The 18032-nt window shown below is 42.5% G+C and overlaps 1 protein-coding gene, 1 long non-coding RNA gene and 1 pseudogene across 2 annotated transcripts; 2 read left to right on the top strand and 1 right to left on the bottom strand.

Moving 5' to 3' along the window:
- Positions 1 to 1476: 1476 nt before the first annotated feature.
- On the bottom strand, positions 1477 to 15325 carry LOC111966816 (myosin light polypeptide 6). Its single transcript, XM_023991756.3, has 6 exons — positions 14958 to 15325; positions 14495 to 14522; positions 12409 to 12552; positions 9605 to 9778; positions 7985 to 8062; positions 1477 to 2212 (listed from the first exon to the last, which is right to left on the bottom strand). Exons 1-6 carry the CDS (start codon positions 15096 to 15098, stop codon positions 2184 to 2186), a joined length of 594 nt encoding a protein of 197 aa, XP_023847524.2. The 5' UTR covers positions 15099 to 15325; the 3' UTR covers positions 1477 to 2183.
- On the top strand, positions 3811 to 4904 carry LOC139028059 (general transcription factor II-I repeat domain-containing protein 2A-like; annotated as a pseudogene).
- Positions 13063 to 13777, top strand: LOC139028052 (uncharacterized). The gene is made up of 3 exons (XR_011480225.1): positions 13063 to 13114; positions 13212 to 13314; positions 13505 to 13777. It is a non-coding gene; the product is annotated as an uncharacterized lncRNA (long non-coding RNA).
- Positions 15326 to 18032: the final 2707 nt, after the last annotated feature.

Here is an 18032-nt window from a genome sequence, read left to right as displayed (position 1 = left end):
CCATGCATCATTTTGTCACTTTAAATCAATACCTAAGCCTCATAATGAAGGGGAATTACCATTTACATTAATTATATGTATGGAGAATTTACAAACTTTAATTGTTAGTGTATAAATGTTGTAATTTAATTGAAATCTTGAATTTGTAGCTTCACAATGTCAAAAAAATCTGAATGTGTGCGTATCCAAGATCACGTGTGTGTGTGTGTGTGTGTGTGACTGTGTGCCCAGCCCCCTTGCTTGGTCTCTTCAGTAGTCCTGGCAGATAGATTCCAGTGTAAATTTAATTGGTGGAGGAGGGTATGAGGCAGGTTGCACTGAGGCCATTAGAGATTCCCCTGTCGAATGCAGAGGATCACAAACACACTCACAAATAGCAGGATTCAAATAATCAATACACTTCACTTCCATCCAACACACACACACACACACACTCAATAATTAGAGGACAACCTATTCACCACTTGGGTATGATACCTTACATTTCACACACACACTCCGATAGCTCTGGTGGTACCTAATGAGAGTAAGAAGTGACTGGTTGTGAGGGGAATTAGGAAAAGGTCAGGAAGCGTGGAGTGGAATGTGTCTCGGCACACTGAGCAACATAACATACAGGATTCTACTTGGCAGTTCCATGTTCCAGTCTAGAACACTGTCATACAGTTCCATGTTCTAATCTAGATCACTTTCATACAGTTCCATGTTCCAGTCTAGAACACTGTCATACAGTTCCATGTTCCAGTCTAGAACACTATCATACAGTTCCATGTTCCAGTCTAGAACACTATCATACAGTTCCATGTTCTGATCTAGAACACTGTCATACAGTTCCATGTTCCAGTCTAGAACACTGTCATACAGTTCCATGTTCCAGTCTAGAACACTGTCATAAAGGATCACACACACAGACTGCCAATTAAGGACTGTACAAGTTCAATATAAGAATCAGTGCCAAGAAAGGTTGAAGATTGAAGTGGTTCTAAAATACATGATGAAATCTCTTAAAGAGTGTTATATAATTATTCTAACACTGGTCATAAGACAACTGTGTAACTATAGAAAAAAGTGTTCCATGAAGTGAACACTAGTCCCACTGAGTTAGAGCATGCCTTCATCTACAATGAACAGTCATTAAGCCACTATTCAATCAAAAGCAGACTTAGAATTGGTCAATAAAATGAGTTGTTTTGGTATGGTTACTGCCCATCATTAATTAAACACACAGTACAGGTTGCCAGGGTGTGCCAAGTATGAAGTGTCTTTTTGACAAAATAGACATCACTGCCCTCTTGTGTCCACCTAATAAAATGCAACACATTTCTGAACACAAAACACTAGCTTAGTGACAAATTTCTTTTAAAACAGATATTTGTGGAAGTAAAATGATTTGACCACAAATATCCATAGCTGATTAAGTTCACCCAGTCAAATCATGTTCTCTTAGAAGTTTAAAGTTTGTTAGAAAAAAACAACTTTCAGTTTTCAAAAAATATTTTATTTGAATGCTGCAACATATAAAGGGAGAATAAAACAAAAATCCACTGAACATTGCATTTGTACATCAGCATGATTGTATGGCTTCATATACATATTGAATAACAATCTGCACAGCAATAGGAAGGGAGACCTTCCCAGCCAAAGCAAGTCTTCGCTAGCCTGGTCTCAGATCACTTTGTGCTGTCTTGCCAACTACATTGCTGTCAATGTCATGCCAATGACAGAGTTGGCAAGACAGCACATACAGGTCTGGGACCCAGGCTAACAATAATAGGTAATTGGTCACCCACCACCACAACACGGTCCCTTCCCACTGACTCAACCAAGCCATGTATTGCATCACAATAATCATTGTCCAAGGATAGGTATTAAGTAGCCTGGTCCCAAGACATCAAACAGACCTGGAACCAGATTGAATTGTTTGTATCTGGGAATGTTATTGCAGGCCACGCCAGCAGCACACAAGCGTCTAGTTACATGCAAGTTGGTCTTATTCTTAATTGAAAGAGCCAGGCCATTAACATAGCTTGGGYCATCATGGTCTGAACGTGGGACTGTAAAGGACATGTGAAGACATAATACGATAACAAAGGGAGCAGGCAGGAGGAGAGGGATGGAAGCTAGTTGAATATGTAACAGAAATAAACTAACAAAGAAAAGGAAGGAATGTTTCTTCTTGATCTTCAACCGCTCATGACCATCCGGACGAGTTCTGTGACGGAGAGGGAAAGAGATGAGAGGGAGAGACCGAGAGAGGGAAAGAGAGAGAGGGAGAGATATGACAGCCCTCATTTTGACATCAGCACAGACAACTTCTAGGATGACAGTTTCAGACAATGTGTGGAGCGATCGATAGAGCAGCAGAATTAAATTCTGGATGAGTCGTCAGGCAAGACACAGATCAGGGGTAGACAGATTGGGGGAGCTAAAGTACAGGGAGATCTTAGCTACAGCTTCACTGTAAATCTGTGGTTAACAGGAGTGACTGTCTACTATGGGAAACATGGTCCAAATGAGCAAAATTATAAAATTATGTAACTACATAATGTGTAAAGTATGAAATGGGGCTTTCACATAAAAACTCCACGGTAAACCAAGGCCTATTTTGGTCCCGCAAAGGTGGTCAAATCACATTACCATTATCTAGCAAGCTCTGAACACCGAGTAAAACAAACACTCCTGCTCAGCATGTACAGTTGAAATCGGAAGTTTACATACACTTAGGTTGGAGTCATTAAAACTCGTTTTTCAACCACTCCACAAATTTCTTGTTAACAAACTAACAAATCAAGAAAGTCAAGGTATTGGAGTGGCCATCACAAAGCCCTGACCTCAATCCCATAGAAAATTTGTGGGCAGAACTGAAAAAGCGTGTGCAGAGTCTCAGTCCACCATGAGTCAAAACCTCCAGTTCAGACCACACAACATCGCTCTCACCAGGCTTTCCCACTGCAAGAGCTTTTATATTTGGAAAAAAAACTTGAACAGCTTGATACTACCAAAAGGGACCCTAGATCAGGAGAGAAATTCTTACTTTGATTAATAGACAATGTGTGGTACAGTAAATCAAGGACGATCTGTGACACTAACAATTTACACCCAGAGTTGATGTTGGGTTACTTCTAAGAGCTTGTGCGTTTTATGTTCTAGCGCAGACATGGGCAAACTACGGCCCGCGGGCCACATACGGCCCGTTAGGCTTTTTAATCCGGCCCGCCGAACTTGTCCAAATTATAGTAAAAACCTCCTTTTTTTCCCCTTTCCCTGCAATGCCCACGTTTCCCCAATAGATGGCGCACTCAAAACACATTGACCGTTGTTGGAGTGGCGCGTATTTCTCTTTATTTCACTTTAATTTTCACTTCGTTTCACGTCACCATTAAGCCCTTCTGTGAAAATGAGCGGACCAAAGAGAAGGAAAGTGGACAGCGAATGCCGAGTGTTTAATAAGGAGTGGGACAACAAAATACTTCTTCACTGAAGTCCGATTAACGGCTGTATGTCTGATATGCCAAGAAGCTGTTTGCGGTTTTCAAAGAGTACAATATCAGCCGTCACTTTGCCACGAAGCATGCAAACTATGCTAGCAAGCAGTCAACACAAGAACGGGCGGCTACTGCTCAGAGGTTGGCAGCTAATTTACAGAGTCAACAGAACTTTTTTCACGCACAAACTGCAATTCAAGAGTCAAGTACCAAGGCAAGTATTTGCTGGCATTCAATTAGCAAAGGCTAGCAAGCCTTCTCCGAAGCGGAGTTTTTGAAAGAGTGCATGGTAGAGACAGCAGGTCTCTTGTGTCCGGAGAGCAAAGCCAAGTTTGAAAAAATCAGTTTAGCACGCAGGACAGTGACTCGCCGCGTGGAACTGATTGACGAAGATATAGTCAGCGAGTTAAACAAAAAGGCGGAGTCCTTAAGTTATATTCACTAGCACTGGATGAAAGTAACGACATAAAAGACACTGCCAGCTCCTAATTTTTATCCGAGGGATTAACGACAGTTTTGAGATAACGGAGGAGCTTTTGAGCATGGAATCACTGAAAGGGAAAACGCGAGGAGAGGACTTATATGAACAGGTGTCTGCTGTCATCGAGAGAATGAAGCTACCTTGGAGTAAACTTGCACATGTCACCACGGATGGATCGCCAAATTTAACTGGAAAAAACATCGGCTGCTGAAAAGAATCCAGGATAAAGTGAAAGAAGAAAACCCTGACCAGGAGTTATTTTACTTCACTGCATCATTCATCAGGAGTCTCTGTGTAAGTCTGTATTGCAGCTTAATCACGTCGTGGATCCAGTTGTAAAACTTGTTAACTTCATACGAGCAAGGGGACTTAATCATCGTCAGTTCATTACGTTCCTGGAAGAACTAATGCGGATCACCAGGACCTACTTTACCACTCTCGCGTCCGCTGGTTAAGTTTGGGGAAAGTGTTTCAACGAGTCTGGGAGCTCAAAGACGAGATTCGCTCATTTTTTAATTTAATGGGGAAATCCGAAGAATCCCCGAGCTGAGCGACACAAACTGGCTTTGTGACTTTGCGTTTGCTGTGGACATATTTTCACACATGAATGAGCTGAACGTGAAGCTACAGGGGAAGATCAGTTTGCGCACGACATGTACACAAATGTGAGAGCCTTCAAATCCAAGCTGGTTTTATTCTCCAGGCAAATGTCAAACAAATCTTTCGCACATTTCCCCACACTAGCCGTGCAGAAAGGGCCGCCCGAAATGCGAAGAAATACTGCAAATCACTGGACGATCTGCACAGAGAATTTTGCCGTCGGTTCTGTGATTTTGAAAAAATTGACAATCACTTCAACTGGTGTCCTGTCCCCTGTCACAAGACCCCGAATCAGCACCGCAGGAGCTGCAATTGGAACTGATCGATCTTCAGTCTGACTCCGTCTCAAAGGAGAAGTTCAAGTCTCTTAAACTGAATGACTTTTACGCTTCACTTAACGAGACCGCGTTTCCAAACCTCGAGGACGGCGCAGAAGATGCTGGTGTTGTTGCTCGACCTACGTGTGTGAGCAGACGTTTAGCGTCATGAAAATCAACAAAGCCCATCACAGATCCAAGTTAACTGACCAACACCTCAGATCTGTCCTGAGAATTGCCCCAACAAAAACTAACTCCAGACTTTGATGCACTGGCAAAAAAGGGAGACCAACAACACTGTTCCCACTGAAATGGTGAGTTTTTCTGCTTGGTTATGAAAAAATGCATATGGAAAGTTTGGAAGTGCGTCTTTTAATTAAGAGCAATGCGCATTTACGCACAGCAGCGGTACAGTAGCTTTATTAACACGCCGCACATCGCTCTTAATTTAAATTTAAATTTTCAGCTGCAGGTAGGATATTTAATACAGCCTATGTCTGTGTGCTTGCAACGATACACGTGTCTTGTTTGCGCGTGAAGGCGAGGGCGTCCGTGGCGAGTTTGTAGAGCGCGCGGTCAGGACAATCCATCCATGATTTTGCGGAGTAACACAAGTAGATATTATTGAGCTTGAGTATTTCGTTGTGTAATAATATGTTTTGATGTTGAAAGTGATTCCATTTTTCAATAAATGTTGATTTCTTTAACTTTGCACCTTCGATTGAAACTTATTAAAAACAGACGCAATCTTGATAAATCACAGTGCGTATGTTATTTTAATCTATTTACATTTCCTCATCCCGGTATCTGCGAAATAGTATGTAAATGCCATATCTTGCATATTCCTTGAGACAAATTTATTAACTGATAAGGGCTATTTTTCACATTTAAAGACAGTTAATAAATTGGGTTGTAGTGTTCTTACTGTGCTATGAGGTTTGCACACACTACATTTAATGCTTTAGTATATCCGGCCCAAACACTCCCTCCAAATGCTCCTGGCCCGCCCCTCTGTCAAATTTTAGAACCCATTGTGGCCGCGAGTCAAAAGTTTGCCCACCCCTGTTCTAGCGGGTAGTTTAGCAGTGTTTCAGCGGTTGTTTAGCAGTGTGTTCTAGCGGGTAGTTTAGCAGTGTTTCTAGCGGGTAGTTTAGCAGTGTGTTCTAGCGGGTAGTTAGCAGTGTGTCTAGCGGGTAGTTTAGCAGTGTGTTTCTAGCGGGTAGTTTAGCAGTGTGTTTTAGCGGGTAGTTTAGCAGTGTTCTAGCGGTAGTTTAGCAGTGTGTTCTAGGGTAGTTTGCAGTGTGTTCTAGCGGGTAGTTTAGAGTGTGTTCTACGGGTAGTTTAGCGTGGTTTCTAGCGGGTAGTTTAGCAGGTGTTCTAGCGGGTAGTTAGCAGCGTGTTCAGCGGGTAGTTTAGCAGCGTGTTCTAGCGGTAGTTTAGCGCGTGTTCTAGCGGGTATTTAGCAGCGTGTTCTAGCGGGTAGTTTAGCAGCGTGTTCTAGCGGGTAGTTTAGCAGCGTGTTCTAACGGGTAGTTTAGCAGCGTGTTCTATGTTTAACGGGTAGTTTAGCAGCGTGTTCTATGTTCTAACGGGTAGTTTAGCAGCGTGTTCTATGTTCTAACGGGTAGTTTAGCAGCGTGTTCTTGTTCTAACGGGTAGTTTAGCAGCGTGTTCTATGTTCTAACGGGTAGTTTAGCAGCGTGTTCTATGTTCTAACGGGTAGTTTAGCAGCGTGTTCTATGTTCTCTGCGGGTAGTTTAGCAGCGTGTTCTATGTTCTAAGGGTAGTTTAGCAGTGTGTTCTATGTTCTAGCGGGTAGTTTAGCAGCGTGTTCTATGTTCTAACGGGTAGTTTAGCAGCGTGTTTCTATGTTCTGCGGGTAGTTTAGCAGCGTGTTCTATGTTCTAACGGGTAGTTTAGCAGCGTGTTCTATGTTCTAACGGGTAGTTTAGCAGCGTGTTCTATGTTCAACGGGTAGTTTAGCAGCGTGTTCTATGTTCTAGGCGGTAGTTTAGCAGTGTGTTCTATGTTCTAGGCGGGTAGTTTAGCAGTGTGTTCTATGTTCTAACGGGTAGTTTAGCAGTGTGTTCTATGTTCTAACGGGTAGTTTAGCAGCGTGTTCTATGTTCTAACGGGTAGTTTAGCAGTGTGTTCTATGTTCTAGCGGGGTAGTTTAGCAGTGTGTTCTATGTTCTAGCGGGTAGTTTAGCAGTGTGTTCTATGTTCTAGCGGGTAGTTATGCAGTGTGTTCTATGTTTCTAGCGGGTAGTTTAGCAGTGTGTTCTATGTTCTAGGGTAGTTTAGCAGTGTGTTCTATGTTCTAACGGTTTTAGCGTGTGTTCTATGTTCTAGCGGGTAGTTTAGCAGTGTGTTCTATGTTTAGCGGTAGTTTAGCAGTGTGTTCTATGTTCTAGCGGGTAGTTTAGCAGTGTGTTCTATGTTCTACGGGTAGTTTAGCAGTGTCGTTCTATGTTTCTAGCGGGTAGTTTAGAAGCATAAGCAGGACAGCCTAGGTAGAGCACTGTTATACCCTCTGCAGCCTGACCCGTACCGGCTCTAGGCCTGACATATGTGACGAACAAAGGCTGTGGAGAAAGTTACACAGCATGTTACAAACTCTTTGTATTCACATTCTGGTCCGATCACCCCACAAGACATTGTGTTGTATTATAGAACTATCACCACCTCAGTCCAGGTCTTCAGCTGACTGTTTCATCAGTACACAATACCAGTATTTGACTACTCAACCGTTAATTCAGACATTCAATAGTTGTGCATTTAAGCAGGCTCTAAAACAGCTGTTTGCATCTTCATTCTGATACACACTGTAGCCCAGCAAGCTCCCCCTGACAGCTTCTATAGTACTCTACTCATCCAACACAGCAAGGACACGTGCACTGTCATGCAAGGGCAGCGCTGCATAACCAGATGTGCTAGCTCCCTGGGTTGCACTTAGGTGTTACTTACTCTAGAGGTAGTAGTGGTGGTGTGTAAGGGTTTAGGGTGGGGGGATCATTACTCACATGAACCTAGTCCAGTTATAGCTCGTCCTGTTGTCTCCTATCTCCATCCATCATTCTGTTTTACTCTTTCCCTCTCACCTTCAAGTTTGATACAGCCATTAGCGTCCTCGTGTCCAGTAAGAAGTGTCTCTACCTCCTCCTCCGTCATCTTCTCCCCTGAAAGACAGTTATAAAAAGCAGGGAAAAATTACACCACATTACCAAAAGTATGTGGACACCTGCTCGACAAACATCTCATTCCAAAATCACGTGTATTAATATGGAGTTGGTCGCCCTTTTGCTGCCTTCACTCTTCTGGAGCTTACCACTAGATGTTGGAACATTGCTGAGAGGACTTGCTTCCATTCAGCCAACCAAGAAGTCATTAACAGTTCAGGTCGGACACTGATGTTGGGCAATTAGGCCTGGCTCGTAGTCAGCGTTCCAATTCATCCCAAAGGTGTTCGATGGGGTTGAGGTCTGTGCTCCGTGCTGGCCAGTCAACTAAACTAAACTGTTCCCACAAAGTTGGAAGCACAGAATTGTCTAGAATGTCATTGTATGCTGTAGCGTTAAGATTCCCCTTCACTGGAACTAAGGGGCCTAGACCGAAACATGAAAAACAGTCACAGACCATTATATTCCTCCTCCACCAAACTTCACAGTTGGCAACATGCATTGGGGCAGGTAGCGTTTTCCTGGCATCCGCCAAACAAGAATTCGTCAGTCGGACTGCCAGATGGTGAAGAGTGATTCATCACTCCAGAGAACCCGTTTCCACTGATCCAGAGTCCAATGGCGGCGAGCTTTACACCACTCCAGTCGACACTTGGCATAGCGCATAGCTTGGCCATGGAAACCCATTTCATGAAGCTCCCGACGAACAGTTATTGTGCTGACGTTGCTTTCAGAGGCAGTTTGGAACTGGGTAGTGAGTGTTGCAACCGAGGACAGAGGATTTTTACGCGCCATGTGCTTCAGCAATCAGCGGTCCCGTTCTGTGAGCTTGTGTGGCCTACCACTTCGSGGCTGAGCCATTGTTGCTCCTAGACGTTTTCGCTTCAAAATAACAGCAGTTACAGTTGACCGTGGCAGCTCTAGCAGGGCAGAAATTTGAGTTGTTGGAAAGGTGGCATCCTATGACGGTGCCACGTTGAATGTCAACTGAGCTCTACAGTAAGGCCATTCTACTGCCAATGTTTGTCAATGGCGATTGCATGGCTGTGTGCTCGATTTTATACACCTGTCAGCAACAGGTATGGCTGAAATAGCCAAATCTACTAATTTGAAGGGGTGTCCACATACTTTTGTATATATAGTGTATATGACATTTAGCAGCCGATTTTATCCAAAGGGACTTGCAGTCATCAGCGCTTAAATTTTTTACATATGGGTGGTGCAGGGAATCAAACGCACTATCCTGGCATTGTAAGAGCCATGCTCTGACAACTGAGCTACAGAAGACAATGTTTAGTGGTTTTCAGTTTGAAAATAACATTTTACCAGAAAATGTCTGTTTCATGTTACATATTTGTGTTGGGATAAACTGAATCAACTCATCACTGAGGAGTCAACCTTGCAGTATTTTTTGGCAATCATTTTTACAGTCAACTTCCAAATTAGATTATTTTGATCAGTGATTTAAATCTTGTGGACAAAAACACACATTCTAAAAAGATCTTTCCCTCAGATCTGAAAGAGTAAAAGAATGTAACTAACCGAGTGTGGTGAGGACGTGCCGTAACTCTGCCCCCATTACAGTTCCGTTGCCCTCCTTATCGAAGACACGTAGTCCCTCAACAAAATCCTCAAAGGAGCCCTGGTCCTTATTCTTAGCGATGGCCTGCAGCATGGGCAGGAACTGCTCAAAGTCAAGCATCTTGTGGTTCATCTCTGAAAAAGTTTAAATGGAGGAAATAGTTGAATTGATATGAATGAACACGGGTATACACCTCACAACACTTTTAACCCATGAGTTGTTGCTGGACAAAGGTGGTCAGTGCACCTGAGAAGGCCCTTGCTTGTGAAAATTGGAAGAACCCAAATCCAAACAAGTTCTGGTAGAGACATATAGGGGCCGGTAAAGGATGGCTGTACAAACTAACTCATGTAGACATCTTAGAAAGCACAACCTAAAAATACTTCCTGTTACTCATTCTTGTAAAAGCAAATTATATGATTTGAGATTCTCAGGGATGCATCGGTGGAATCAGTAGGACACAGAATAAAATATACTAAACAAAAATATAAAAACGCAACATGTAAAGTGGTGGTCCCATGTTTCATGAGCTGAAATAAAAATGCCAGAAATGTTCCATATGCACAAATAGCTTATTGTGCTCAAATTGGTTTACATCCCTTTTAGTGAGCATTTCTCCTTTGCCAAGATGATATGCCACACTTGTCAGGTGAATGGATTAAGAAGCAGATTAAACAGCATGGTCATTACACAGGTGCACCTTGTGCTGGGGACAATAAAAGACTACAGATGTCTCAAATTTTGAGGGAGCGTGCAATTGGCATGTTGACTGCAAGAGTAACCGATGTGAAATGGCTARCTAGTTTGCGGGGTGCGCGCTAATAGCGTTTCAATCGGTGACGTCACTCGCTCTGAGACCTTGAAGTAGTTGTTCCCCTTGCTCTGCAAGGGCCGCGGCTTTTGTGGCGTAACGATGTGTGCAGAGGGTCCCTGGTTCGAGCCMAGGTAGGGGCGAGGAGAGGGACGGAAGCAAAACTGTTAACATGAGCATTTCTACTTCTGCTAAGCTTCCCAGTAAAGCAATGAAAACAATCAAGCATTCCAGAAATATAGCCCACGTTAACACATGGAACACTTAAGAAACAAGGTTCATGAAATGAATAACTTGCTAGTAACAGATGACATTCATATTCTGACTCTCTCTGAAACTCACTTAGATAATACCTTTGATGATACAGTGGCAGCAATACATGGTTATAACATCTACAGACAAGACAGAAACACCAATGCTAACAATTAGCACAAGTAATAGCGAATTTCCATGGAGGMTGCTAGCTAAATATGCTAATGTAACAGTATAACTTTACGTCCATCCCCTCGCCCCGACCCGGGCGCGAACCAGGGACCCTCTGCACACATCAACAACAGTCACCCACGAAGCATTGTTACCCATCGCTCCACAAAGGCCGCGGCCCTTKCAGAGCAAGGGGAACCACTACTTCAAGGTCTCAGAGCATGTGACGTCACCGATTGAAAGGCTATTAGCGCGCACCACTGCTAACTAGCTAGCCATTTCACATCCGTTACACTAACGAGTGCAAATGAAAATGAACAAATTGCAAAAACAGGCAATCTAGCTCATAAAGTTATAGATATATAGGTAGTAGCAACCGAATGTCATGTTTGGTGATTCTGGACATTTACAAGCGAATGTGAACGAGAGACATTGTGCAAATGAACAAAGTTTTGACACATGCTTGTCTGAAGGAAGAACAGTACTGGCTCTGGAGCAGCATGTGTACATGCTGTGTCTGGGTGAAGTCTGGAGTCGCTAGGGCAACGGGCTTGTCTGCTCTGAGAAGACAGGGGAGGAGCAGACAGGCCAGAACAGAGGAGAAAAAATAACTCATCCAAAGGGCTTTGACTTCTCAAACACGACAGAAAGCTAACACAATATGATGCCCCGTCACCTTATTAATTCAGCCACTTACTTAGATAACAAGCACCTTAACACAACCCCTAGGTTTAACGCAGAATTCTTAGTTTTTCAAGCAGAAATATCTTGCTGTGTTTTCCAAACGCAGATATAAAAATGCTTATTGCAATTTCTGTTCGGCATCAAACTAATGTTGTGCTTCAGTTGCACTTCACTCGATGAGAATTTACCAAAGGGCATTCTACTTTTCTCTGTGTAGCCAGTCTACTTTTCTCTGTGTAGCCAGTCTACTTTTCTCTGTGTAGCCAGTCTACTTTTCTCCAGTAAAATGCAAGATGAACTTTAAGCAAAAACAGTAAGAAATGTAGTTGTTAGAAACATTAGAAATATGATGACAATGCATAGTTTTTGCAACAAAAAAAAMCTTGCTTTTTCATTGTAAGCTCATTTACGTGTGTGGCTGCTAGCCAAATAGCGCTACACACGCTATTTTCTGCCAAATGTGTTGCAGTAATGTATCTTCTGTGAAGGAAAACTATAGTTACACGTCCCTGATCACTCTATTGAAGAAAAAAAACAACACTTGACTTTCAATATAAAAGAAAAGCGAACCATGTCAATACACAACTGGACTCACCTGCTACCCGCTTTCTCCCGTTGTGCTATTTACTAACGAACACGTGACTGGCTCAACTGTTCTGGGGAACTACGGTAAGCTTCATAATGTCAAATAATGTGACGGGGGAAATGGAGAACGCAATCTGCTTTATCTCCTAACTGCAGGTATTTACTTAAAAAGTAGCTACAAATAGTTAAATGTTTTGAAAAACTTCAAATAAATTGTTTCAACAGTACACAGTATACCTCCCAAGCCTAATTGTATCTCACCTTCAGCCTTGGGGTTGCCCAGGACCTTGAGGACCTCAGAGTTGACAGGATTCTGTCCCAACGCCCTCATGACATCACCACACTGACTGTAGCTGATCTTTCCATCACCGGTTCTGTCGAAGAGGAGGAAGGCCTCCTTAAACTCTGGACGAGGGAGAGAAAGGGACAGGTGAGTGTCTGTCTGTATGACCATCCCTTTTCCTCAATGCCTCGCCTCCCTCTCAAAGCTCATTGGAGGAAGGCCAATGGAGGGTCATTGGATCATCTTCTCTAATGAGCGAGAGGTGAGGATTGGAGGGGAAAAGAAATGAGTGAGTGTATAAAAGATGTTAAAATGGCTAAGAGGGGGGAAAAAAGGGGGGAAAACAGCAAGCACATTGGAAACTGCTAAAGTATGAGATCGCGATTGAATGGTACAAAAGATAATCTGTCCTATAGCCCAACAACTGATCATGTGTATCACTTCACATAGTTTTAGCTAAAATAACTAAAATAACTGGTTAGCTAGCACACACCTTTGTTCACCAGGCATGTCACTTTACATTCATGTAAATGTGTCTACCCAGGATAATTGGGTCTATTGTTAAGGTTAAATGAGTTCAGGGACATAGATGGGTTGGGGGGGGGCAACTTCTCAAATGGCATTCTATAAGGTAGGTCTATGGAATATCCCTTCATGGTAGGTCTATGGAATATCCTCATGTAGGTCATGGAATACCCTTCATGGTAGTCCTATGGAATACCTTCAAGGTGGTTCTATGGGACATACCCTTCATGTAGGTCTAAGGAATATGCCTTTCAAGTAGGTCTATGGAATATCCCTTCATGGTAGGTCTATGGAATATCCTTCAAGGTAGGTCTATGGATATCCTTCATGGTAGGTCTATGGAATATCCCTTCAAGGTAGTCATGGAATATCCCTTCATGGTAGGTCTATGGAATATCCTTCAAGGTAAGTCTATGGAATATCTCTTCATGGTAAGTCTATGAATATCCTTCAGGTAGGTCTTGAATATCCCTTCATGGTAGGTCCATGGAATATCCTCTGGTAGGTCTATGAAATATCCTCAAGGAGTCTATGAATACCTTCAAGTAGGCTCTATGGAATATCCCTTCAGAACCCCTAGGAGCAAGACAACACTGGTATGTTGTGGAACTTTTCCTGTCTCCAGGAATCTGCCAGCCTCTTCACTCCTGGCCCGCTGATTTCCATTTCCAACCACCAATAAAGGTAGTGGAGGAGAGTGGGAGGGAGAGCTGTATTATGCAAGATGATAAACAAGCCAGGCAAGGGAAGAAGCCATCTACCATCTGTTTCTAACTCCACAAAGGAAAGGTAACACTCCAGAAGATGACAACAAAGTTTAGACTTATGAAATGTTGTGGTACATAGGGAATGGTAAATTGAATGCATGCAGTTGACGCAACACACACTAACTGTACATGATCAGCAAAAGGTGATTTCTCTAAGAATAGCACCTACACACAACAAGACAATTACTACCTCAAACTAGACCTGAGCTTACTAACATATGACGAAAGTCTGTTTATAGCTATTTTATTACAAATTATTGACAGTGGGTGGGGGGGGGCAGGAAATAGACATGACACAACAGGCTAAGCTCACTGAGTGTCTTGAAATATAGCAGTGACACTGTACTTGTAGGCTAACATCCATGGTGTGCCTACCGCAATCTTCAGCAACTGTATCAGACCAACTACATGCCTTTCAACACTGTTAGATTAAGGTCCCAGACTTAAGGGCCAAATGTTAGGGTCCTTCACCAATGACTCACCGTGTATTTGATCCAGGTTAAACTCAATCTGGAAAGAACAATCAGTTGCATATGGAGTTTGAGAAAACACCGAGGACAGAAAGGAAATAGTGGTAACTCTTCTACAATAGAGGAATGACAGACAAGGCATAAAGCATATGAAAAAGTCAGACGAGCAAGGAAGAAAATTAAAGTGGCATCTGTCTGAGTAGAGGATGGCAGCATGCAAGAGTTGGTATAGTTAAAGTTTTGGGAAATTAACTAGCTACAGTAGTTAGCTAGCTAATCTAGTGAACTAGTTTGTAACTCACCCATGATTTGATCTTCTGAGAAGTCAGACTGTTCAAAGAAAGATTAAGTTAGCTATGATGTTGCTCAACCCTGTGGGCAAGGACCAGTGGTTGGCTAGTTAGCCCAGCTAACTAAAGTTAGCTAACTTGACAGACAACTTTCTATCACACCCGTACCTAGTTAGGAACTAGCTACTGGTCAGTAAGATAAATACTGACATTTGGAGACAGGGGCAATTACAGTTACTGGTATGACAATGTATACCAACGAGCTAGGGTTACTACTATTCAGTAATGGTAAGTAGCTAACCTTGGCTAGCTACGATAACGCTAACTTGCTGGTTCTGCTCAATCGAACTGGCTAGATAGCAAGTAAAGTTAGCAACTTGTTATCTAGTTCGACACACAATTCCGAAATAAGAATACCATTTCGAGTAGCTAGCTAGATAGCTAACTATTTAATCAAGGTTATTGAAGAACCCACCATATCTGTAGATGTTCGAGTGTGTCGAAGATGTCGGGAGGTGGAGGAATGTGACAGGTCGGAGGGGAGGGAAAGATCAACTAATGCCGCGTTCAAAACCATTGGGAACTCAGGAACTCGAAGATCTCTGACTTCCGACATCAGTTTATTCAAGACAACTGGGAACTCGGAAACAAACGATCTTCGACTTGGAAAATAGTTTGGAACGGTAATTCAACTCGGAATTCCTCTTTCTAGCACTCCCGCTTTCCGTCCTGAAGAGCACTGACGTATTAATTTGACCTCTTATTTATCCGAGTTCCCAGTCTTGAAAGCACCATAGCACTAGCACAGCCCCAGCAGTGTTAATTCTCGCGTCATAGCTCTGTGCTGCATCTGCGCTGTGCGCATAACCATGGACAGCGCAGCGTTGGAGTGGCCTGTCCATGGTAACACAGTTAGAAACTGTTATAGGCCTAGCTATACTACTGTTATGTTAAATTTTGGACTGTGACAAAAATGGTGTTGGATTCCTTAGGTCCATAGATTAGCTCATTGAGCTGCATACCTAGTCAGCCAGGTATGTGGGCCACAACCTGTCTAATTCTCCGATCAATGAGGACGAAGTGAATTGGGGTGTATACAGTCTAGGGGTTTGTTGACCCTTTTATAAACTATAGCAACACAGACACATGCTGCAGAGCACTAATTCCAGTGATTGACTTGGGCAGAATCTCACCAGAGCTGAGTACCAAAACCTCACATTTTCTGCTGCTTGAACTCCTGTTCCTATAATTGAATATTGGCTCAAAAGTAGTGGAGCTCCTGCACCTTAATATAAACAGCACCGGCACCCAAAATGAGTACTGGCACCTGTTTCAGTCCAAGTCAAGCACGGACTAATTCTATAGCAAAGTAAGTAGCATTGATGAGAGCGAAGCTATGCACGTTTCACAACAGAGTGACAGTGCTAATGTGGGTGACTGAATATAGCCCTACCAACTGTGATTGTCTCTGTGATTTTACATTTCTAACCAACCCTTTTTATAATCTTCCTCTCAGGATGTACAGTACCAGTCAAAAGTTTGGACACAACTACTAATTCCAGAGTTTTTCTTTATGTAAAAAATGTTCTACAGTGTGGAATAATAGTGAAGACATCAAACTATGAAATAACACATATGGAATCATGTAGTAACCAAAAAAGTGTTAAACAAATCCAAATATATTTTATATTTGAGATTCTTCAAAGTAGAAATGCCTTGATGACAGCTTTGCACACTCTTGGCATTCTCTCAACCAGCTTCATAGGTAGCCTGGAATGCATTTCAATTAACAGATGTGCCTTGTTCATTTGTGGAATTTCTATCCTTCTTTATGCATTTGAGCTAATCAGTTGTGTTGTGACAAGGTAGGGATAGTATACAGAAGATAGCACTATTTGGTAAAAGACCAAGTCCAAATTATGGCAAGAACAGCTCAAATAAGCAAAGAGAAACAWCAGTCAATCATTACTTTAAGACATGAAGGTCAGTAAATCCGGTACAATTAAAGAACTTTGAAAGTTTCTTCAAGTGCAGTTGCAACAATCATCAAGCACTATGATGAAACGGACTCTCATGAGGACCGCCATAGGAAAGGAAGACCCAGAGTTACCTCTGCTGCAGAGGATAAGTTCATTAGAGTTAACTGCACCTCAAATTGCAGTCCAAATAAATGCTTCACAGAGTTCAAGTAACAGACACATCTCAACATCAACTGTTCAGAGGAGACTTCATGAATCAGGCCTTCAGGGTCAAATTTTGCTGCAAAGAAACCACTACTAAAGGACACCAATAAGAAGAAGAGACTTGCTTGGGCCAAGAAACACAAGCAATGGACATTAGACTGGTGGAAATCTGTCCTTTGGTCTGATGAGTCCAAATTTGATATTTTTGTTTCCAACCGCCGTGTCTTTGTGAGACGCAGAGTAGGTGAACGGATGATCTCTGCATGTATGGTTCCYGCCATGAAGCATGGAGGAGGAGGTGTGATGGTGTGGGGGTGCTTTGCTGGTGACACTGACTGTGATTTATTTAGAATTCAAGGCACACTTAAACAGCACGGCTACGACAGCATTCTGCATGAATACGCCATCCCATCTGGTTTGCGCTCAGTGGGACTATCATTTGTTTTTCATCAGGACAATGACCCCCAAAACACCTCCAGGGTGTGTAAGGGCAATTTGACCAAGAAGGTGAGTGATGGAGTGCTGCATCAGATGACCTGGCCTCCACAACCACCTGACCTCAACCCAATTGAGATGGTTTTGGATGAGTTGGACTGCAGAATGAAGGAAAAGCAGCCAACAAGTGCTCAGCATATGTGGTAACTACTTCAAGACTGTTGGAATAGCATTCCTCATGAAGCTGTTTGACAGAATGCCAAGAGTGTGCAMAGCTGTCATCAAGGCAATGGGTAGCTACTTAGAAGAACCTCAAATCTAAAATACATTTTGATTTGATTAACACTTTTTTGCATACTACATGATTCCATATGTGTTATATCATAGTTTTCATGTCTTCGCAAATATTCTACAATGTAGAAAAATAGTAACAAATTAAGAAAAACCCTTGAATGAGTAGGTGTGCCCAAACTCTTGACTGGTACTGTACATATGAAAATGCAGAAGGTTCAAGGTTATATCTCTCCTGGAGAGAAATGAGCGCATTCCCTCCCAGAGGAGGTCAGTCAGTCACAGACAGCTTCTATAGCACTGCTCTAGTTTTCAACTCATCTTTATCCCACAATGATACTGGTAGTTTGGTTCCTATTAGTCTCTGATTAAAGAATTGGAAGAGGATTTGAAAGAGGATTTGTGTCATCTGTTTTGTAAGCACATCATGATATTGAGAAACATCATTTGCGATGCTTTGTAGCTTTAACATTTCCTATGACAAAACAATAGTAATAAATTCAAGTTTTTCAAAATGGATTGATTGTTTGCATCTCAAGATATAGACTATCAGTCTGCCTACATTTCAGTATATTATAAGATGGAACATTGGGCTATTATTATAGCCATATTAGTCATCATTGTTTTTTTAAGCCTGCGTC

Source organism: Salvelinus sp. IW2-2015, linkage group LG7 (genome assembly GCF_002910315.2).
Source record: "Salvelinus sp. IW2-2015 linkage group LG7, ASM291031v2, whole genome shotgun sequence".
NCBI classification, from domain to species: Eukaryota; Metazoa; Chordata; class Actinopteri; order Salmoniformes; family Salmonidae; genus Salvelinus; species Salvelinus sp. IW2-2015.
This window is presented reverse-complemented; position numbering and strand designations above follow the sequence as displayed.

Coding starts and splice junctions, on each gene's coding strand:
- LOC111966816 (XM_023991756.3), bottom strand. CDS start 15,098: ATGTCGGAAGTCAGAGATCTTCGAGTTCCTGAGTTCCCAATGGTTTTG. Junction 14,523..14,957: donor CTCGAACATCTACAGATATG/GTGGGTTCTTCA, acceptor TTCTTTGAACAG/TCTGACTTCTCAGAAGATCA. Junction 8,063..9,604: donor GCACGTCCTCACCACACTCG/GTTAGTTACATT, acceptor ACTGTCTTTCAG/GGGAGAAGATGACGGAGGAG.